Source organism: Branchiostoma floridae, chromosome 7 (assembly GCF_000003815.2).
Source record: "Branchiostoma floridae strain S238N-H82 chromosome 7, Bfl_VNyyK, whole genome shotgun sequence".
In the NCBI taxonomy this organism is placed as follows: domain Eukaryota; kingdom Metazoa; phylum Chordata; class Leptocardii; order Amphioxiformes; family Branchiostomatidae; genus Branchiostoma; species Branchiostoma floridae.
Window position 1 is genome coordinate 5,438,385 of NC_049985.1, and position 24,100 is coordinate 5,462,484.

The 24,100-nt window shown below is 40.4% G+C and overlaps 2 protein-coding genes and 1 non-coding gene across 3 annotated transcripts in view; 2 read left to right on the forward strand and 1 right to left on the reverse strand.

The window, feature by feature from the left end:
- Nucleotides 1-16,714, reverse strand: part of LOC118419361 (mucin-19-like) — a 36,174-nt gene extending 19,460 nt beyond the window's left edge. The window contains exon 1 of the mRNA XM_035825722.1: nucleotides 16,534-16,714. Coding sequence (XP_035681615.1) covers nucleotides 16,534-16,602 — 69 coding nt within the window. The 5' untranslated portion in view covers nucleotides 16,603-16,714. The remainder of the gene's footprint in view (nucleotides 1-16,533) is intronic.
- A 67-nt stretch (nucleotides 16,715-16,781) lies between these two features.
- Nucleotides 16,782-16,853, forward strand: Trnad-guc. The gene has a single exon. It is a non-coding gene; the product is annotated as a tRNA-Asp (tRNA).
- Nucleotides 16,854-17,566: 713 nt separating this feature from the next.
- Nucleotides 17,567-22,393, forward strand: LOC118419536 (RING finger protein 207-like). The gene is made up of 2 exons (XM_035825968.1): nucleotides 17,567-21,003; nucleotides 21,040-22,393. Exon 1 carries the CDS (start codon nucleotides 17,946-17,948, stop codon nucleotides 20,376-20,378), a length of 2,433 nt encoding a protein of 810 aa, XP_035681861.1. The 5' UTR covers nucleotides 17,567-17,945; the 3' UTR covers nucleotides 20,379-21,003; nucleotides 21,040-22,393.
- Nucleotides 22,394-24,100: the final 1,707 nt, after the last annotated feature.

The window sequence follows — 24,100 nt, forward strand, 5'->3', positions numbered from 1 at the left end:
GGTACGGACGCTCTAATCGGTCCTCTGTAGTGTAGTACAATATTACGGCTGGACACTATAGAAATCCTCCTTAAGCAGACCAGTCCATTTGAATGTGAGGGGGTCTCAGTGTTAGAAACCTACATGTATTGCCTTTAGCTTTTAGCCCTTATTAGACTATGTCCTTTCATACACAACGTTAGCTCGCTGCCTAAGCATGTGCATCACGTTGACATCTCTTCTAGATAAAAAGAAAATTCTCTTCTAGTAAAAAGAAAATAAGATTTGCAATCTCCAAACAAAAATGTCGATGGTAGAATTCCCTATCCTGGATGCCAGCCTGAATGCGCAAGTGGCATGGCTTGTGAGGTGACCTAAATTCGTGTCGTTCCCAACAGGATATGATTCAGGATACGTCCAGTGGCTCAGCACTGATTGACATCAGCCTGTCAATATTTTACATTACATGCAATGTGATTATCTGATGACTGGACCATCATCTATCTGTTATTTAATCAAGACACTGACTTGTCAATTACCTTCCGCAAAGGTTGCTTTATAGTATTAAGTTACAGTTGTTCTCATCAGAAATATATCTATACATCTTATATAGAATGTATCTAAAGACCTTAAAGACAATAGCACTGTGCATTATTGTAGAATTGCAGCACACGGTTAAATCAATAGTTAGTTTTGAGTTTTCGTATACAAAAGAAAATAATATTATTCATATAGTAAAATAATAGCATCATCATACAGATGCGACTTCGGAAAGAAAATTCATTCTAGACTTATAACCAATCAGCTATAAAGCAAAACCAAAAGGCAATGCTGCTAAAATAAGAGAAAACAGAAATTAAAGGGGAAGGTAGCGATAAGTTGTAAGTTATCCTACACCATGTATATATATATAAATGTTCTTTTTATGTATTGTCTATGTGTTTGTCAGCAGGGCTAGCCCATTGTAATAGCCGTAGGCTAGTTGGGCAGCCCTGGCTGTGTGTTCGGTGCAGCCAAACCAATAAATAAATAAAAAAAAGGTAGCGATAGAAATAAGACCCTATTTTTTTTCCTCTGTATACGCCCCCTCCAGCAAGGTACCGCATTGATTGATCAGATCAATCTATCAAAAATCTGCAACTGACAAATGAAGTCATGAATTACACAAGTGACCTCCCTGTTGGTCACCAGTCTGTCAATATTCAATCCATCACTGCAACATCTAATGGAGGTGATCAATTCCTCATTATACTAGACTACCAATCAATGATCAATAAACAATCAGTTCCTTATGAAGTATTCAGCAATTCATTAAGGACGTTTAGTATGTAGACTATCCAAGGCCAAGCAGAGGTGGGGTAGGAAATGGTACTGTAAACTGATCTATTTTTGCAGGGATTTAATTTTGTGGTGGAAGGGAAAGAAGGGTTTAAATTTGTGTTGGAGCGATCAAAGTGGAAAACCATACAATTAAAAGCACTGAGAACATTTCATGATTTACATAATAATATTTTCTGATTGGCAGCCAGTAGATAAACACTAATAATTTCCATTCCAACACCTGCTTGAAGATAAACCTACTCCTTCAAATCCTTGCTGTCTAACCCCATAACCAATAGAGAACTGGTGGCCAAACAGATACTTTAGAGTGGATCAGCCTCATTGTTAGCAAATAAAAACCACACAATAGGATGATTGAGTGTGAATGTCCAGGGTGTGAATTTCCAATCCTATTACAACACTGGGGGCTGTCCCCTAACACCTCACAGCTAATCAGCAGAACACAAGAGCTCCTCCCCTACACCTGCCCTGTGTACACAAACACACTGGAGCCACAAAACCCCCATGGAGCAGAGGTGGCAGCTCCTTTCCCGTCAGGCCTTCTGTGGTCAGAAAACAGATGGATATCAAAGCTGGATATCCAGTACACTGTAGAAGGGGTTTTGCTGACCTCCAACCAATGTTCTGGCAAAATCAACTTTCAGAAATGCTGATACACATTTGTGACACCTAACAACCTATTGCACCAGGTCTTGTTGCATCATCAGGGCTCGAAATACTGGGGTTTTGTGTACCCAGGTGCACCCAAAATTGGAGCTGTGCACCCAATTTTTTCTGTGGGTGCACAGGGTACACCCAAATATTTTCATAGGCTTATGGTGGCTGCTGGCTTTCTATACCAAAACTCGCCCCCACTGCTGGGGTTCCCAGACCCCTTTGAAACAAAGGGTACTAGTTTGATTTTCCTTATTTTTAGTTACTTTGCTTTACAATAACCCCATGAAGGTATATATCATTGTAAAGCTAACAATGTGTACTTTCAAGAAATGTTGCATGTATCTACAATTTTATCAGTCATAAGGGTTTACAGTGGCAATAAAACAATAAAACACACTTTTTCATTTAACTTGTGTATTCTCCTTTCATATCCTACAATTTAAGCGTGAATTTCTTGACTACAATCTATCTTAAGACTTCTGACAACATTTCCTTGCCCATGTGAGAAAAAAAATCATGCAGGTATTGCTACAGGTAAGTTAATGATTGGATATTGTCCTTGGTGCTGATTTGCATTTTCTGTCTAATCACTATTCCTTTAGTGTTGAATAAACTTCACTCTGACACTGTCTGGCAAGTGAAATAAAAGCTTGTTGTACCAATTCAAGCTTACAGTCTCTACTTTTCATGAGAGTCTATGTTAAGTTATGCGCACCAATTCTATTTATGAATAAAGTCATAAAAAGCAATAAAATGTCCAGAATCTTTCACAATTATCTCTAGAACACCAGTAAAAAAACTTTTGACATCAGTACAAAGTTCCTAAAGAGTCCCGGGGACATGACAACGATACAAAGGAGGTAAGAAAATCAACAGGTATTGCTACAGGTAAGTTAATGATTGAATATTGTCCTTGGTGCTGAAGTGAGTATAGTCACTATTCTTGCAGTATTGAATAAACTTTGTTCTGACACTGTCTGGCAAGTGGAATATAAGCTTGCTGTACATCAAATTAAAGCTTACAGCCCCTATTTTGCTTGAGAGTCTATCTTAAGTTGTTTCCAACTATTTTATTGATCATTAAGTAATAAAAAGCAATAAAAGGAAGATTTTGTCCACAATCTCTCATACTAAGCTCTACCATACCAGTAAGATAACTTGTGGCAAAAGTACAAAGTTCCTGAGGAGTTCCAAGGACAAGGCAACGAAACAAACGAGGTAAGAAAATATATTGCCACTTCCTGAGGGGCCTACGTCATCACTCACACTCGTTCAGGGGCCCCGGCACGGTCAGCATCCGGCCTCGCACAACTGCCCCCCTCCCCTCGGCCCCGACTGCATACCCGACCCGGTTCCTGGCCTCCCCGGTCCCGTACACGGCCTTTCGCCCGACCACAGCCATGCCAGCCACGGTCAGAGTCTGTTCCATCCGTCCGACGATTCGCTTTTCTGGGCCCCATGCCTCAATAGCACGCCTAACTTCCTCACATGTCGTCGTCACATAGTTTCGCTGCTTTCCTTGGAATCTCTGCCCGAATCCGGTAAAATGGGATCAGAATCCTTCCATAAAGAGTTCAGTGTGAATCTCCAATACTATAAATCGCGGCATTTTTACGTTAGATACCGACATTTTCGGCCGAAAACAGCTAAAAACAGCAAAACAAAACACTTCCGCCAGGATAGCAGACGACATGACACTCATGAATATTAATTAACCTCGCAAGGGCTTCTGGGATGACGTACTTCCGGTTGCGCAACAGTTCGTTGACCCCTGACCCTTGACCCATAACACCCGATACGTAGTTGGGTTCCCGCGGGTACTGCGCGCGAGTGTTACGTACGTATCCTGGACATACCCCCCAAACTACAATAGTGTTGCGCCGCAAATAGAACATGCATGTGCAACAACACAATTGTAGCGCGCCGCAGGACTAGGGTTAAGATGTCAGTATACTAAGCAAACACCGTATTCTTGACATCTATGTGTTAGAAAGATAACAAAATGACTGTCATAGTACTTCTGATTTCTGAAGAGCTCCGTTAAAATTACTAATTTAGTAGGTTGGGTGCACCAGCACCTATTCCCCAAATTGAATTTTCGAGCCCTGATCATGCATGCTACATGTGCTACATGATTATGCAGTCAAACTTGTACAAGTGGTCACCTCTACATAAATAGAGTACATCAATCACCTGGTAAATGTGAACACATCTCGGTGGTGCCTTAGATATTTTTTTTTTCGCATTGCCACATCAATTTGATAAAAATTCTATCTATGTGACCACCTGTCCACGTGCACAAAAACTATTCCATATCTACTAAATATTCCAACATGCCTGTTAATGTAGTATATACTATATTTATACTTCACAAAAACTGGCTCAACATAAATTAAACCCAATCCCAAATACGAAGCAAAAGCTGCTCATAGAATGACAAAATCCTACCATTTTGTTCAAAATTCTCTCCATGGTCGAGGACATGCAGCCAGAAATGCACCGTCGGTATGCAGCAAATGCAGTCAAGCGTTTAAATTACCAATCTGCTGGACTTCACGTTGAATTACAGGGTAATTAGCATATTCATTGGCACCAAAAACCGTGAAATGCAGAATTTTGCAGTGTTGGCCTACACAACTGGTGTGACTGAATCTACAACCTATACGTACATGTATGTAGGCAGAAACTGTGCCTCAGCTTCTTTCAAGTATCAAAGACTTCATTTTTGTTCCATAAACGTATTGACACTAATAGCAACAGGTCCATATACATTTGGTACTTGAATGATTATGTAAACATGTGTTGAAGAGTTATAGATAAACATTCAGACAAGTGCATTGGTTATCTCGGACAAGCTATCTCTGCCAAATAAGTGTAACTAGTTTTACAGATCTGCAAATCAACACAATACTGCTGTTAGTCTGCTTAAGATATTGCTGAATCAGTTTTCCATTTAACGGCATAAGTGCTGGGCCATTGACCTCGCCATCTGAGGCATGGAACATGGCCAACCCTTCAAAGCACTGGCGGCTTTCCAGCAGAAAGGAATAGACATGAACCTGATAAATGCAGGAAATATGGTTGATGGATTAGTTAGGGGTATGGAGATGAAAAAGCTGTACCACAATGATATGGTCATGGTCATGGTCATGGCCATATCTACTACATAAACATCCTGGTTTTCACCATAATACTTCACAGCTGTCATGTATATGTTATAAGTATATGTCCAATAAAGTCCCTTATTTATCACAAAGAACAAATGCCAGCACACAGCTTCCAGGTTTAAAGTTGCAAAATTGCTAATGGCTGTACATTTGTATTTATCTATTGATAGATTAAATCTAACAAATCTGACTATGAAATGCACAATTCTAACAATATACAGTGTAAAGCTTATATCCAATAAATTATTGTCTACACACATAAACACTCAAGGCTACATTGTAGACATAACACAAGACATATGAGATGAAATCAAAGTCTTCCCCATAAAAATGAGGATGACTCAGAAGGCAACTGGCAGTTGTGTGCAACTACTGTATAATCAAAGAGGGTCTGCATGCTCTTTTCCGTAAGGCATAGGCAGGCCTTCCTAATTTCCCGTAAATCGTAGGGAAGCTATTTTATTTTACGTAATTCATAGTGGGATGAAGCGTAAAGCGTTGGTAACCTTCGTGAATTTAACGTTAAGCGTAATCATCCATCACAAATTTAGCGTAAATTGTTGTCAGGATCCCCCCATGCAGACCCTCATCAAAGACCCCACACACATAAAGGTTTGGAATCTTGCCAACTTTAAACCAAAATGGCCTAACAAAAATAGTCCAAGTTCATGTCGGCCAGTCTGCACAATAACAGAACATTGTACAGTACATGTACAGAAAGAAATTAAGAGGAAATTTCTTTTCTTGTGTCCAAAAAGATTGCTACTTGAACTTACAAACATCTAACTGGCCATTTTTAAATGCGTTCACATGTATCAAAACCCACACTAACCCCAAAATGTCTACATTAATATATAGAGCTTCACAGCTGCCTCAACATATACACCCTGCGCTTGACACGATGGTATGGCAAAATTTTGCAAGAAAGCACAAACGGACAACATTAAATCAACTAAACGTGTCAGATCGCCTACTTTGACAACCAAATTAGCCATGAAGTTCAGCCATGATAACTCACTTGGAATCAGAGTATGAAATTCCATACCAGAACATAATCATTAGTCGCATAATTACTGTGCAAAAACTGGACATAGAACGGCCTAATTTCATACTACTACCAACCAGCATCAATGTTAACCAAATGATACAAAATTAAGTTGTCCTAATAGTAATACATGTAGCTAAAGAGGCATTATAGCTAACATCCCCATTGACTACAACACATCAATACGTATAGTTCCTAACTGCAGTAGTCATTCAGCTGATACAGATCTCTATAATGCCAATTCTCTGCCCAGTCAGTTGTGGAAGCCAAAACATTCATCAGGCTATTTGGGATACAACTTACAGTGACTCGTTTTCTTTGCCTCACCACACACCATGACCCGATTTCAGCACAAACGTAGCAGGGCCCAGGTTTTCCTACACACGACGTAACAGTTACGCCCTCCATTTTACGACAGGACTGTTACAGACAGTGGCACAACAGTGCCTGGGATCCATAGCCAACTTGACTATAGATACATTACATGCTCTTTGCTGAAGCCAGCAAGTTCTGCAAAACCGATATCTGACCAGAACACAGTGCTTCTTTCTACATCATGCATCATATAATATTACCTTCTGGATGCCATGCCAAAGGTCTCCTTCCCAACATCACAGACACGACACCTCGTGTGATTATTCCTGGCCGAACCACGCTGTCTTCTGTCTGTTCACCAATTCAGCACAAGTCAAAAATAGATCAGAGTTTATAGTAACCCTGAAAGAAGTGTATGAAAACAAAGTGGTACAAGTCTCCCACTGTACTTCCTGAAACTCCCAGCCAAAGGCGGACCCGGGACAACAAACTGATTCATGTACTGGTACATACACGCCGAGAAAGGAAACGTCTCAGTAAAAATAGCAGACAAATCGTTTACAACATGGAGGCGACCTTACAGTCTGTGATGGTCGGTAAGTATGATGATGATTGAAGGGCATACAAACAAAACATGTTGACTGTAATTCTCCACTGAAACAACAAACAAAATGAGCACAAACCTCCAGCCACCACTTTAGGTCTGCGACCAGCTATGGTAACTACCAGTGCCTCCTCCCTATCAACATGCCCATGGTGAGAAAATACCATGTGGAATCAATAACAACATACTCCAGATACCCAGATAGATACATACCCCTTCGCCAAGAAACAGGATACAAATCCAAGGACGGTCATAAAAAACGCAACAGAGACCATCACGTTGTCCAAACCCAAAAGAGGCATTTTTTTACATACATTGTATACTAGTATGCATCAGGGTTACCCGGTATGTCTTCAACAAGTGGTAAAATCTGACTCATTGTGCAAATGTACATCTGAGCGGACTGTTGTGATAGGATGTTTTGACAACTACAGAAGGGACCTGACACTTGGCACTGGTGACAGGAGATTTCGCACAAGTCAGTGTTTGACAGTAGGTAGATTTATCAATTTGGTCATATTCTCGCTGAGTATGTAGCACCTTCAAGGTCATGGCCCCTACAAATAATGGCACATTCCAGATTTAGAAGCATTTCCCCCCAACATCTGAACACAGCTGGTGTGGGCTGTAAAATGTTCTATTCTGGTTTTCGCTGTAACGTTACCACTGTGTCCTGGATATGACATTGGGGGGAGTGGAAGGGTACCAGGTTATAGCAGGTCATTCCAACAAAAGTTACTGGTTACTTTCAGTTGGACAGAATGGTAATACATTTGTAATACAGATGGTTAACTGTTGAAGACACATTAAGCTACCATATGCTATAAGAGATAGATCAATGCTATCCTACATATGCTATCCTGCATATATTTATGGGTTAATGGTCATAAACTTGAAAGTTAAAAATGTCTGCAGATTATTTTTGAAGAGGGACACAAAAGAAATGTCAGGGCCTCATCAGAACTTTATTACCTCATCAGAACTTTATTAACGTGATAAACAAATTTTATTGAACTAATACTGGTATTAAAGTACTTCAGGAATATGATTATAAGCTCATTATAAATCACAAATAGACAAGATATCAAAACCAGGCATTCTGCTGCAGTATATATCAAAGCTGCCAGGGGGCCCAAATCTGATTGTACCTACCTACCAACATACCATATAATTTTTATATCATCAACATGACCTCTCCAGTTATGCTCTTCAAAAACACACAAACACTGAGCCACTGAAAACATTACCTTCTTGGCATCAAGTTTAACCTGTATTCAATCTAGAACCTGTTCTCAACCACAGAAATGATTCTAACGGGCCCCTGTGCACTATAAACTTCATTATGCAGCAGGTCAGGCTGGTGCCAACAAGACTACAGGCCCTACCCACCAAAGCCAGCCAGGCTCCACTGTCTCTACCCCTATGGCTTACCCCACATTCCAACCATGCTTCTGGTACATGGCATAAACACAACTGGGCTGAGGTCTGCCAGATTTGCACGGGCAGTTATTGGCTTACCAGTGTGTACAAGTACTAATCTTTAAACGATGGGGTGTATACGGAGATAAGAGAGAATGTTTGAACTGTGTATACACATTAACATCCCATCAAGGATCTTGTATATGTTGTTAACCTGAAAAATCTCATACTTAAGACTTCAGACATGTTCTACTACACTTAAGTGGTGGTTCCTGAAGAGTAATGGTATTAGACTGAAACTTTGGCATGTGATTTTACAGTAAATGTTGGGGTGATTATATCTTCGCAGTGACTTCTCATTGCAAATTGAGGTCAATATTACTTATTTGTTTCCAAAGTATTATTACTGTTCAATATTTCAACTGGCAAATTAAACTATAAAAACCTCCTTTCCCCATATGAAGCAAAATTAATCCCAGCTAAAAATTGTCAAATTTACAGTATCTGCCTAGTAGATCTAGTAAACCTTTTCTAAATTGGTAACAAATGCCTCATCTGGACCTCCCTAAAAACTGGCCTTGGGCCCTTGGCTCAAATTTTGTAAATGGTTTGACCTACTTTCTAATTGTGAAAGTCTACTCATATACTGACAAAATACAAAACCATATAAATTCATCATGACAACAATTCATAGATGTACAGTGAAAAGCAAGTTCATACCCAGGTGTTTCGTAGTACATTTGTACATATGAATTTACTTACCTTTGTGCTGGTTTCATTCCTAGGATGGGAACACATGCGATTTCACCACATTTTAAACTTGAGGTTCAGATAACTTGAGACAACAAAATACAGTAGTTATACAACATGTATAAACCTCAAGTGTACATGTAAAATACACACTCAGTTTCCTCATTTGAAGTCCAACAATGTAGACTACAGACAAATGTACTTAAACCTGGCTCTTACCTAATCACTTGTTGCAACGAAGTCTCCCGACAGCCATTCAAAACCTACTTACACAATTAGCTCACAAAAAGTGGTTGTTGGCACAACTTTCATCCTCGCCTAACAGGTTGCTTAGCAACAAAGTGCAATGGTGTGTGTGAGGAATGCAAGTCTGAAGACATTCCAGAGATGGCTGCCAGCCAAACCGAAACCTTTGGGAAAGATAATGTCCCTTATTCGCACTCTGGGTACTAAGCAACACTGTCTCTAACAGGCAAAAATAAGATTTAACATTGCAACACCCTTGACAAGGTGGATGGAGAGCAGCAATCAGACCAAATTTATAACGACTTCCAGAAACATCCAACCCTTGGAAGATAGGGAACAACGGAGGTAGCCTGGTATCCAGCCGTAATATAGCTCCCGAGTCTCTTCTCTCCTCTTTGCAATTACTAACAACAAACAATAGACTCTACAGCCATATTACGACTGGATACCAGGCTACAACGGATGTTTACCCAGATAGTGAGTGAATGAGTGCAAAGTAGGTTGATGAAGGGTTAGAAATCCAGGTAATAAGATACACCACAAATAGCAATTGCTGAAACAACTGGACGTGACTTCCAAAATCAACTGGATGTGATTTCCAAAATCACATTGTAATTGTTAAAATGGGCTCCTAATCAATGAGTGGGACAGAAAAATTTTTTAACCTGGAGACAACTCTGAAACCTGAGTACCGGGACGTTTATTTTTTTCAGCCTCAAAATCCACCCGGTACGTTCTTATTTTGGACGGTACGTTTATTTTTTTTCCTGAAAATTGGGCCTTTGCTAAGCCAGGACCCTAAAAGAACTGAAACTTTAGGGGGTTCTGCCCATATTTTCACGGTATTTTTGCTCAACATTCACTATTTTTCAGGCGAAACTATGACCCAAACATAAGTACCATCCTCCATAATTAGTGGCCACGGCACTGGCTCAATCGTTTTGCTTGGTAACCACAAGTGAAAGGATTGAGCCAGCAGTCACTACAGAGGATGGTACTCAGGCAACAATAACTGGTCTTGCCTAACAGTAACACAACGACCTGCCTAACTAATTCAGCATCTCCTGATGGAGACAGACAGTAAGTAGTCCGTTATCTGTACATCATATGATCAGAGCACAACTTCATATGCATTGCTAACAAATGTTAGTCTACATAATAGTACACTGACTTTGTATAGTATGTTGATAAGTACTACTAGTATAGCACTACAATGAAATAAATAGATTTTTAATTTTATACAGCACACTTAAATGCCCATTGAGCTTAATTAAGAACCTGGTCAAGCAAAAAATTATATATCCTAACTACTGTCCAAAGTGCTCTGCAATACCATAGAAAGCCACTAGGAGGTCAAAAATCTAATCATTTTGCAACCAACCAACCAACCAACAAATATAAATCAATCTATTCAGCCATTCGTTCGAGTTACCCTGATGACCGATACACAAACACACACACAGACAGAATTTTTACTAAAATATGACCTTGTGGTGAATGTATTGACTTTGTAGTAGAGAATTTGAAAAGACTGAGGGAGTGACCTGAGACATGCTTTGGCATTCCAACTTTGTGGTTTCTGATTTCTCCTGGGCCTGGCTGAATCCATGGAAGTTTTGAGAAGAAAACGACACCCAATTTCATTATCAGGGACATTCAGCAGATAGATAGAATCAACATCCAGTCCGTCCTTCACACACTATCAACGATTTTCCTGCCTTGCAGTTCAGTTCAGTTCAGTTCATCCTCTGAGAGGTGATACCAGTGTCTCCACATGCCTTGCATACTTTTGCATTCAAAAACATGGTTTATTTCAAAACAAATACTTCACAAAGTAATTTTCAACAATACTGGTATACAAGATTAACTTTTTCATGTATAGTGGCTACTTACTGTAATTTCATGTACTTTAACTAGAATATAATTTTGTATTTAATAGCAGTGTAAAGGAGCTCAAGGTTTTTGCAGTGCTTGAAGTTTGGTCAAAATAAATGAATACATCAGCAAAGCACAAATCCACATATTCACAGTGTCATGATTTCATACTAGATTGGAGAATAAACCAAGTTGCAAACATTTCAAGATTTACAGTATAATCATCTATTATCATTCACTGAGTGAGTGTTTGTTGTCTTTGATATTAGGCTTCCCATTCACCATCTACCTTGTTACCATGGACTACATAAGTGTTATCCTAACATGACGCCCGCTATGTTTGAACGTGTTATCTTTATACTCAATACTAAACCAAACAAAACCAAGTTGGGCACACCTTCAGACAGGGTATGATGATGAATGGACGTGACAATAAAAGCTCCCTCTTCGCTATTCAGACAGGAACAAAGGACAAGCGGGGTCATATCCAATCTTCTACCCACAAATCACAAACTGCTTTTCACAGAACGGACAACATGAAATAATCACAAACCATGACAGATTTGTGTTCCTTTTGTTATGGTCAGTGACCCATGATTACATGCAATCAAATAGCAATCAACTTCTTGGCATTCTCAGCAACCCCCCTTAGACCATAGGAATGTGTAACATTTCTAGCTTAATACAAGTACGTCTCACAAGGAGCTTTTTGGTCTCACTGAAGCTTTGTATAGCCTATAGGTTCCAACTTGTATTGTTTATTTGAATAAGACATTTCTATGTAAATTGTTGAATTGGTATCTTAAAAAAAATCCCTGGCTATGGTTTAGCAAGGATTTCTTTATCTATATATATGTGAAACATTTGTAGCTTACCACAAGTACTTCTCACTGAAGCTTTGTATAGCCTACAGGTTCCAACTTGTATTCAGTTTATTTGAATAAGACATTTCTATGTAAATTGTTTAATTGTTGTTTTTTTTAAACCTGGCTATGGTATAGCAAGGATTACTATATAAATGCACTTGGGCAGAGTACATGTAAAACTCCTACACTACTCTGATCCCATACATAGATTAAATGGCTTCCTAACAAAAACAGAACGAAGTTAGCTACATTTTCTACCTCACTGGAAATGCTCAATGACCTGAACAATCAGTTTACACAGCTTAGCTTGCTAGATGGAAAAATTTATCCAACCACAAGCTTCAACTTTAGAAACTGTACAGTATAGGCTTGCTTGTCACATCAAAACGGTTGTACAAAGACACAAACTACAGAATACATCCACATTTCATGCAAATCCAGTCCAAAATTTACACCAAGTTGAAACCTTGGTCTGTCAGGTCACATGTACATGTAAATGTCTATTAAAGGCTTCAAGCATGGGAAGTGAGCCAGCTTGCAAGCACACATGGTGGACATCCAACTTATAATGTTATAGTAACATGTCAGTTGAGCCTAAAACACTGTAGCTGAAAGGTGTATTCAGCATAAAAAGCAACATTTGGTCCTTAAAATGGTTTGCATTTAATTTAAGGCAGATAAATTGTGGGAGTGGCCAGTGTAAGTAGTGTAATCTTACTGACTGCTTACACACTTAAAACAAGAAACAGCCACTGTAACATGTTATTACAACCTACAAAACCTGTAAACACTAGCACAGAACCAACTCAGCAATTACCTAAAAGCACCAAGCTGACAATAATGGTTTAGAGGACAGAAACGGGACTGTGAGAAAAGAGACACTTACCATAATCGCGGCGCGTAGTCAGCCAGCAGAAGTTTTCAGATTCCACTGTACTGGTTACAAATTCCAGGCTCAACAGATAAAACCCAGCCTGTTACCCCATCCAATAGAATAGAGTTACACAAGCAGGCCTGTACCGGCTCTTAACACAGTGGAGGGATATGGAGGATCTGTAGTTAGATTTCACAGCTGACATGGATAGAAATCAAGCTGGGATGCCCCCAGGCTCAAATATTGACAAACTGGGAAGGCAGGCCAAGCCAGGCAGACACTGACATGAATGAATGAACCCTGTCCCTGTTGCCTGGATCTTGAATATCAACTAGTTTTTCCCCCGAGGGACTGGTCACATGGGCTGTGGTTACTGTGGACTAGCCATGCCTGCAGTGTATGCAAATGTCTTATTGGTAGCAATGAAGAACAAAAAACTTTGTCAGGAACAAGGACGTTGTCAGGAATAAGTAAAACAGAAGTGAAATTTTAAAAAAATTCAACACTTATGACTTCATACAAGAGTAACAATATTGGTCATATCAATGACCTTGGAAAATCATAATTCCACACTTGAAGACACTTTTATTGGGGTAGTTATTGAGATAATTGAGATACCCTTTAGCTCAGGGGTAGTTACACATATATGATTTGCAAAATTTGCAAAATGTACTTAATTCATAAAGGTTCCACATTATGTCCAAATCTAGATTAGTACCTCAGGCCATATTATGCTTTACACAGAATTACTAGTATTTTTGTGTTTAAGGAAATCAAATGGCTTCTTGGACCTTGTTGGCTACACATGTCTAGCTTTGGGAGCTTTTTTTCTGATGGCATTGCAGCTCAAGTTGTGCTTGGCTTCTTGAAGGCTGCCTCTACCAAACTGTAGACACACTCACACGTGAAAGCTGTCAGTGTGTTACATAAAAGGATTGTCTGTTATCGTGTCACCTGTGCATGGACACACCTGCTCTTTCACAATCAATAATAAATTCCTATTTATGTACTTGAACTTTACAAAACAATGGCATTGGCACTACATATAATAGGCACTAACAAAGCCCATACTCGGGACATGCCCTTCAGTGAGTAGGGTTGCCATGTTCACCTAAAAGGCACAAAAGAGGAAGTACTAGTACTTGTCACTCATCCCAACCATTACCAACAGCAAGTACGTGTACTTAAGTTGAATGTGGGCTACAAGGAAATCCCACAAACACATCTGTCAAATGTAGGCCACCCACAGACCAGTTTAACTGCCTCACCTGTTTGTAAGTCAATGAGAGAACTTGACATTCCGGTTGTCCTGTGTGCTCTAAAGGGCGTCTGAAGAAAGTGAAAATAAACACCTTGGCAAGGAGCCTTTGATATGCAAATGCCTAGAGGTGACCCAAGCCATCAGCTGTTTGGCGATGATTAAAACACCTGAGGTCTGGTTTCACCACATCCTTTTTTAAAACACCTGAGGTCTGGTTTCACCACATCCTTTTTTGTCATCGTGTTCTATGAACATGTTTGAGCAAAACACTGGAGCAGCTGTAGCAACTGCTTATTGTAGCATTTAATTGCTGCATTTTATCTTCAACAGTGGTATTGGTCAGAGCAAGGAGGTTATACCTTGGCTATAGACATAGAAAAAAGTCTGCTGAATGACCGGAACTTACAGTCTTGTATTCACAAACTGTTTTCAACCAGACATTTTAACATCCGCAATTTCTTTACAAACAGCACATACATGTATAAACTAAAGATATGACCTGACTTACTGACTAATATTAGTCTATGCTCTCGAAACCTTACAGATCTATCTTCAACGTCATGCCAAGAATGCAACACAAAAACTAGCATTCACCAAGCAGGTTACAGTCAGGGATAGTGCAACTAATGCTTGTAATGGCTGTGATTTCTTAGGCAAGATTTTAATTACAAATACAATGCAATATTATATCTCATTTGACTACATTATGTAAATACAGTACTCTAGGCATTGCTTTTGGAGAAAAGGTTACAATTTGCGAAAAGGTGTTTGTAAGTTTTTGCCAACATGTGAAAAATTACTTTATGAAGTTTATCTCAACAAAGCACAATAGTCAATACATTATTGTGATTTCATACTTTCTCTTTATTCCAACAGGTGAGATGAAAGTCTAACAGAACACCTTAATTACAGGAAATCCTATAGACAACTGTGAAAGCACATCCTGTCAAACTTATCAGTTTTAGAGACTAAAGCCTACTTCGACGTTTACGTTGAGAACTTGTAGACTCAACAGTGGACCACTGCCCTGCTTTAAAGAGCAGTAAAACAAACATAACTTTGGACTGCCTTTTCTTCAAACCACTTCGGGACTGTTAACAAACGTTACTGTTCTGACATAATATTTATGACATCTGCCTTTATCTTCATGTGATCATGAACTTCACCCCTGGTGGTGGTAAGAAATTAAAGAACTTTAGCAACGTAAGAGCTGCTGAATCCAAGCAACATACATGTGCAAACAGTTACGACAACTATCATACCTTCGCAAAGGTGAATCTAGCCCTACAAACATAACGGTGCACCAAACTTACCTTTCACCAGTTGTCAAACAAGTCTTGGAATGTTAGACGGTGCCTTGAGGTGTTGTCTAGATTTGGAAATAGTTTATCTGGAAACTCTGAGTAGCTGGGACTTTTTTTAATGGAATGTTGGGGCAAAATTTGTGCCACAACAAGCGGTATCCCTGCTGAGGCCACGACCTCGTAATTTGACCCTGACGAAATCATCGGAATCCTGGTAGACTGTACCATTCAGACAGGTATGCACAAGTAAAGTAAACTTTATTTTCACGGCAAAGGTCAAATAAATAATGTCAAATTTTACAAATATCAATTATTTTTCGTTTTAATATATACAATACAGTTACCAAATACAAGTATATAGGATTTTCGAGTATTTCGCACGTTTTAATTTTTGCCTCGACCCCGCTATTGGGTTTATTTTTGGAGTAGAATATTCTGACAACCGGCAGAAAACCAAGATGGCTGCCCCGTGGGAGAGTTGGCACTACAGCCAAATCTTTTACTCGCTAAAACGGGCCATCATTATGTCTACAACGGAGGAATAAACCTATACTCCATTAGCTAAATAAGTTCTACATTCGGGGATGGAACAGTTGTTGGTAATGGAAGCCGTGTGGTGGAGCCATAACATAAATAGTAAAGTCTCCCCCATCTAGCCATGCCATGTCCCGGTGAAGTGAGACGGAAATCACACACAGATTTTTTCCGAGCATAACGCCTCTCTTGCATCGAAAATGATAAATCTTATTGTTCTAAATTATTAAATGAACATTTCTACACTTAGCCGAACTCAAAATATTTATGTAACGCTATGTAAAACCATCACATACCATCGTGTTTCTTTCCCAGTCTGATGCCAGCACACATGTACAAGAAGCGCCCATCACATCCTTGTGCATCGAATAATTTCGAAGAAACCGCCGTGGATTAATTTATGCCTGTTTGCCATTCAAATTTGTCATGCTTGGCTTGTCTTCCAATGAAAAATACGTAGATAATGTAATCCGATTCATTATTCATCATAGATCACGTGGTATAAAGGTTATAGCCTATAGGATACTCCAGCTGATCAGCCAAATCCGTGTTAGTATAGTGGTGAGTATCCCCGCCTGTCACGCGGGAGACCGGGGTTCGATTCCCCGACACGGAGAGCTTATTTTTTTTCCATTATTTTTCTCTCACGTTTATGAAGGGTAAATATCCAGGTAAAAAGAATATCCAAATACAAGTAACATTACAATTTAATCCCTATAATAAGCTAGATAAAAACGGAGATTTACCTCATTCTAGTGGCTTATTACTAGAATGAGGTAAATCTCCGTTTTAAGTCTTTTATGACTCTTGATGGCTTACTAGTACTTTCATTTACTCATCATTATCATTTACTAGTAGTTCCTTATTTTTCTTTCTTTCGTCATCTTTACCTAACTTTCATCCTCAAAGCATAACTGCTTCAAACTTAATTGAATTGCTTCTGAAAATGGAACTTGATTCGCTTTTTTTCTTAGTTTGGGCAAAATTCTTAGATCCACAATGGTTAGGTCGAAGGCTTCAGTGCGAGTAAAAATATCTCACTCGTTTATTCTTATATTAGCATTATTTGTATTTATTTTATTTTCTGAAGAAATTAATCTGTTTTATTAAGTGATCCGACCATTAACATACATGCAATTATGTTCAACTATTAGATGTCAAATTATCTGTAAGCGTTATGTATGTCTCAGTTTTGTGCATTTTTTGCCCAAAAAGATTAGCTGCTTACAAATTTTGTATGTAGCTAATAAGTATACAAAGTATCCAATTCATTTTGTACTTTATGTGGTGCAGTATTGTCATAACTCGCGTGGTGCGTTACTAACTTGTTGACCCCGGAAGTGGAACCTCCGGTATGAGATAACGGGTCAGGCCCAGAGTTTTGACAGGACAAAAATGCCGGTGTCCTGACGCACGGTCCCGCTATAAATACACAGCGATCCCTTTGCATAGCAGGCCGAATTTGGCACAGACGCTTAGCGCTTCAACCCAGCACCAGATTTCTGAACTATACCCCGTAATTTGACCAAAAATCAAACAGCGGAGAGACCAGAAAGAAGACTTCCTGTCGTCTGCGGGTGTTTGACAGCTTCCCGCGCATGCTGGAATATTTCGGTCAGTTCTTGAGGTCTTTTGTGGGCATATATCAACCCCTCAACATAGACTCACATTTCACACGCCCAGTCTGTAGTAACAACCGCCTACAAGGATGTCTGGAGGAATTTTCCAGCCTCTCGGATCCCTACAGGACTTGGACGGCCCTACCCGGGACCCGATGTGGTGCTACCTTTGTAACGAGAGGTTTGAGGAACCCTGTCTTCTAGACTGTTTCCACGCTTTCTGTGCTCAGTGCCTGCGAGGGAGAGCCAGCGAAGGCCTCATCTCCTGTCCCATCTGCAGTTCTCCCACTAAACTCACGGAAGGAGCCGCCCTTCCCCCTGTCGACCCCATCCTCAAGTTCCTAGTGGAGGTGCATGGGACTGAAGAGAAGGTATTCTGTGCCAACTGTGACAGAGAAGCCTCACACAAGGACTGCGGGCCGATGTGCTTCTGTAATACCTGTAGCCAGCCCCTTTGTACGCAGTGCAAGGAGACGACGCACAGCGCCAAGATGTTCTCCAAACACGACGTCGTGCAGCTGAACAACGTGCGTCGACTCAAGGAGACGGTTAAGAAGTGCGTTCAGCACGGAGAACCGTACATCATGTTCTCTCTCAAGAAACGCGACCTCCTGTGCATCATGTGTTTCCGTGACACCTCCGTGGAGGACAGAGCTCACTGTATCGACTTGGAGACCGCGTACAAGAACGGGTGCGAGACTCTCGAACAAGCCGTCCTGTCCGTTCAGGATCTGCAAAGCTCTGTCCGAGACTCCATCATCCTACTACGTGCACTCGGCGAGGAAGTTAAGTCCAATGCTCAACAAGAACAAGAAGATATCAAGACCCTCTTTGAAGACATGCAGGACAAGTTGGGTGAAAGAAAGGAAGAACTCGTTGAAGCGGTTGACACGCAGTACCAAGAAAAGTCAAAAGCCTTCAAGAACCAGTTGAACACGCTAGCCGCTCTGCTCCCCACATTGCAAGTCAACATTTCCAGTAGCAAGACTTTCTCCCTAACAGCCAACAAGTACGACTTCCTAGATCTGGGGTTTGTTTTGATTGACAGGTTGATGGCTATCGTGCACTTGCCGCACCAGCTCAGCCCCACGACCAGCAGTAACATAAATTGCGACCACCAGGTGGAATTTGCCCGTTGTCTCGAACCTCTCCTTGGGAACGGACTCGCCTTCAGGTCTTCAAAAACAAACGGACACGTACCAGGCAGCTTGGGAACGTCAGCAAATGGAGAAGGTGATCATACGAGGAACAATGAAGATGGAACTGTTGATAGTCTAGCGGAGAAGTGTAGGACAACTGCCATGCATTTGAACTCCGCCCTTACTGGCCTTAGTATATGCCACGGCAAGTATTTCAATGCCAACAGCTGCAAGGTGTTTGTGGACGAGTCTGGACCCTTTGCGGAGCACAGCAGGAACTATGACGCAAACTACAAGATTCTGAACGACAGGGTGAAGAAGTTGAAGAAGGATATCCAGGAGCTCCACAGAGATCTTACACAGCGGCGCTGCCTGACACGGGAGCAGAAGGTCACGAACTTGATGGAAGAGTGTGGCCAGGTGGACTTCACCATCTCTACCCAGTACACGGCTGTGGAACAGATGCAGTCTGTGTTTCAGAAGTGGTGGGAGGAGTGTTTCCAGAGGGTCACCCATGAGCAGGAGATGTACCAAGCACAGCTGAAGGATTTGATGAGACTTAAACAGGAGACACAACATTGTACCACCATAGCCAGACAGATTGCACCTTTTGTAAAGTCAATAGCAGCGGTGAAAGAGAGGATTGACCCGAGGTTGGGAGCTGCACTGCGAAGTGAAGACCACGAAGGCTGCATGCACGCCATACTGGAACAGATCAACACGATGGAGCCGAATTCGCAGCAGCGCGTTGACGCCATCAGAACTGCGGAGGAGTCTCGTGACCAGGCCTTGCAGAGCGAAGCCAGTCGTCCAAACCCACTGGAGGACAGTCTGATCAAGACGAAATGTACGCTAAAGCCGCCTAAAATTCTCCCAGAAAAGAGCCCAAAAGAAGACAGTAAGGATGTAGTAACTGATACTACAAAAGAAGTCCAACCACATGGCAGCAAAGATGACCAGCCGACCACTAGTAGTAGTAGTACTGTTCCCAAGCCAGAAGAGAAGACTAAGAAGGAGTCTGCTGACAAGAAAGATTTGCTCCTGAAGACGGGAGCTCTTCTAAGGAAAGACGAAAATCTGAAAATTGGCATCCCACTGATTTGCAAAGAGGAACTCGCCAAAGCAGCGGCTGCTGCCGCCCTGAAGAAAGAAGAGAGTAAAAGAGAAGAAAGTAGCAAGACTGCAGGTCAGACACCATCTAAAGAGGAACACAACAAGCACACAACTGCTACAACTGCCAAGAAAGAAAAAGAAGGAGCGAGCAAAGGTGATGCGGAGAAGACTCAGGTGATGTCTAAGGAAGACCTTGCCAAAGCTGCGGCATCTGTTGCACTAAAGATGGAAGAAAACCACAAAATTGAGAAAGAGATTTGCAAGGCATGAACCCGCAAGCTTTAGAATTGCTATCAAATACATGTACAAACTACAGAAGTTGAAACTGAACATGTTCTCATAGCAAACTCCAAAACTCAAGCAGATGTGGTAACAGATAGTGTGCATGTTAACACTTGGGCCATCAGTTCAGTTCATCCTCAGAGAGGTGGCACTAGGATTAGGCCATAGCAATACAAAGCCACTTAGTAAAACAATAATGTATTGAAATGTAACTTTCTAACCTGGTATCCTAACCTATTATTGCTGCCAAGTCTCTTGATCATCTCTCACAAATAGAGAGAGAGAGAGGGGACGAAGAGACTTGACTTGCAGCTATAATAGGTTTGGATACCTGGTTGTAACTTGTTGCCCACTTAAAGCCAGTATTGTTGTAGAAGCAAGGTCTCCTTGACTACCTCTGTCTCTCTATGTAGTTTTACACATAATCAGACTGCATATGGTAGATGTTAGTTCTCGACTATAGTGTATCATCTATGCAACAAAGTGAATTCAATGTTCTCGGCTGAAATTCCATGATATTTGAAACTTTGTGTGCTTCCAGATTAGTTCATACCACATTCTCTGTCAATCTGTCATTATGAGTAGATCTACATTTGTAGTTGGTACTGAGGAGGTACTGAGAACACAGTGGACTACTACTACTGAGGAGGTTATAGGGTGGTACTTATAGCAGGGCTCAAAATACCAGTTGTAGATGTAGACTAGTGCAGGTACGACCATACAACAAGAGTTCTGTAGGTATTTCTGACTGCAATTGGCACTGATAAAACCAGCCCGTAACGCTAGGGAACATAAACTTTCATTTATTGTGTTGCATTATTGATAGCTGCATCCTTGAATATAGGAACAGTTTTAAAAATATTGTTTAATGCACTGAAAGGCAAAGAAAATTAACAATGATGGTTCAGGTAAACCATGTCAGATGCAAGTCATAGACCAACCCAGACTGTCCATCACAGTTCAGCTAGCGCTAGTAAGAAAATGTCTGCATTTCCATCAAATATTTGTATTTTGTTTAGTTTTCCATCTATACATTTTGACAGAGATGAGCAGGGTTGCAAGTTACCTACACCAGTGCAGGGATACAGAAGGAGTATTTTGAGCCTTGATTAAGATATTCAGTGCAAAGCATGACACTGGCATTGACATTGACCTTGGTATGTAGGAAATCCCATGGTAGAAAGGGGGTGTTTGCTGTTGAAGTCAAACTTGGCTCACAGACGACACACCCTGCATTCCCTATGTCCATGCTAGAGATATTCTGGGCTAATGATAGCTGTGGTAACAAAATTAGCTTTCTACACTGATTGAGAAAATGAAAATTGTCTTCTTCCTATGCGTGCCAAATTTTCAATGCATGACTTGCTATGGGAAGGGGAACTTACTTATATCTGTGCAAGTATTTTTTCCTCCTACAAAAACACAGTTGTTATTCTTCTGTTTGATATTATTTCAGAATCAGGATTCCATAATGCCTTTAAAATGTTTTCAACTTCGATTGTGTTATAACATTATGAGGTTTTCCATTCTGATGTCAACATTTAGGGAACATTCATACATGTGTCAGAAAAGCCATATGTGTTCATGCCAGAAGATGTATTGTTGTATCTATTTACTTTGGCATAAGTTATTTTATAATGGCAGAAATGTATTATTACTAATGAAAATTTTGTTCATTATACGGTATGACCAGTATGTAGATTGCCACCATTTCAATGAGGAAAAACAGCTACAAGATATCATTCATGTATCTATGCACATGTATTCACATATTCATGTATAGGATAGATAGCTGAAATGGCAATATGCCTTGCCAGTGTCAGTTGAACTGGGATACAATATATGTACGAGTAGCAATTGCCAAGCAACAATTGTTGTCACACAACAAAGGCCTTGTATGACAGGTGCCACGATTTCTATACGCATGTATATGCATAGATGCTTTCCCTATTGTATGTGTTTTGTACATACATAAAGTACTAATAAATTATTAGTAACAAGTTCCACAGTATATGTGCTGCTTTTCTGTTGTGAAGCTAAGATAGGACCATTCCAATCTATTTCCTTGCTTCTCATCTTTTTCTTGTCTTAAATTTAAAATTTAGCAAGAGGACAAAATGAAAATTGGGAAGGGGGAAAGCAGGTAGGATGCTGACTATATTCTATAACTATCCACACCCTGGATTTTCCTAGGACTCAATCAATGAGAGAAGGACTGAATTCTAACTGAAGCTCCTTGCTGATACCAAAGCTGTTGAAATTAGATTTGCCCCTATTCCCCTTTAAGCCGACACCCACAAGCCTCTTAACTTACCGAGCAACTGATAATATAAGTTACATCTTTGAGCTTGTCACGAGCATTTATATTAGGCCCTTTCATCTTTATACTGGGCTGCATCATTGGCGATTTGGCATGTCTTTCCTTTACACAACGCCAGGGAGCGCTGCGATGTGAAACGCCTTCCAAACTCCCCTAGGTCGTCTTTGTTGATAGGTTAGTCATATAACTAGGTGAAGGACGCTGACATTCTCACATGCACTAACTACACACACGTGCACTGACACGACAAAAATGTAGCACACACTAACACCTGTGTCAATTTGTCCAAGAGTTTGAAACTCCAAGCAGTGGTGTCCGGTTTCAACCCTATTAGGTCAACGCTTTTCACTGTTTAAATCGCACAATACAGTGTTCAATTGTAGATGCAGGTATCAGTTTTTGATTACCAAATCAACGACAGGAAATTGAGATTGTGAGTAGTTGACGAGCTATTTGTGCGATCATGTGTTCATAGTCACATTGTTATGTTTGTACAAGGAGGTTTGACAACGGTGGCACCGGGCCACGATTTTATTCATTTGTAACACTGAAAATTATTAAAACTATCTATTACACATTATATTATAAATCGCCATTTGAAATTGTCCATACAATTCTTCTCCATCGGTTCCAGACTTTGAGGTCGGCCTAAAGCAATTGTCATGCAAGACTAGAAATGGCCGAAAGGCGTCCTACCACTGACGCTATGCCGTTTTATGAAACCGACAACGGTGAAAGTCAATGTTGTGACATTCTCAGTCAGTCTATTGTGACCATTACAGCAGGCTATACAAGTACCCACTACGTCGCACCTAGAAGCTCAGATGTTCAAGAGAATGACACGGACTTCTCCTATAATTGTGTACATCACTCTTTTCTTGAGTCTGCAATTACAAATGTCTGCTCCATCCAAGACTTTGTTTTATTTTAGTCTCTACCAGACTCCGGATCGCTGGAAAATCGTAGAAATGGACCAAATAGAGAGGAATATAACCGGCCAGGGAACAGCTCGCGGTCGCGTTACTGTTGCCTAGCCAGCTATATTCCTCTGGCCGGCATACTCCTCTATTTGTACCATTTCTACGATTTTTTTCAAGCGACTCGGAGTCTGGTAGAGACTAGTTTTATTTCGTCACACCAAGGACTTATAAAATGATGCTTGTCGTGTGACAGTCATGATCATCATTAGATGAATTCGTTCTACTTTTTCCACCTTTTACATGTACATGTATGTAACATAAATTTGCAATTGCTACTTTCACAAAAACTTGGCAAAACGTATTGTGACTTTCAAAAGTACTTCCATGCCCTAAAGTATATCTGCAAGCAACGGTTGCTTTTGGACGAAAAAGACTGTGACATTTTTATCACATTATTTCTCATTTTCTGT

Bases quoted from the DNA above. Each gene is read 5' to 3' on its own strand.
- LOC118419536 (XM_035825968.1), top strand. From the start codon at position 17,946: ATGTCTGGAGGAATTTTCCAGCCTCTCGGATCCCTACAGGACTTGGAC.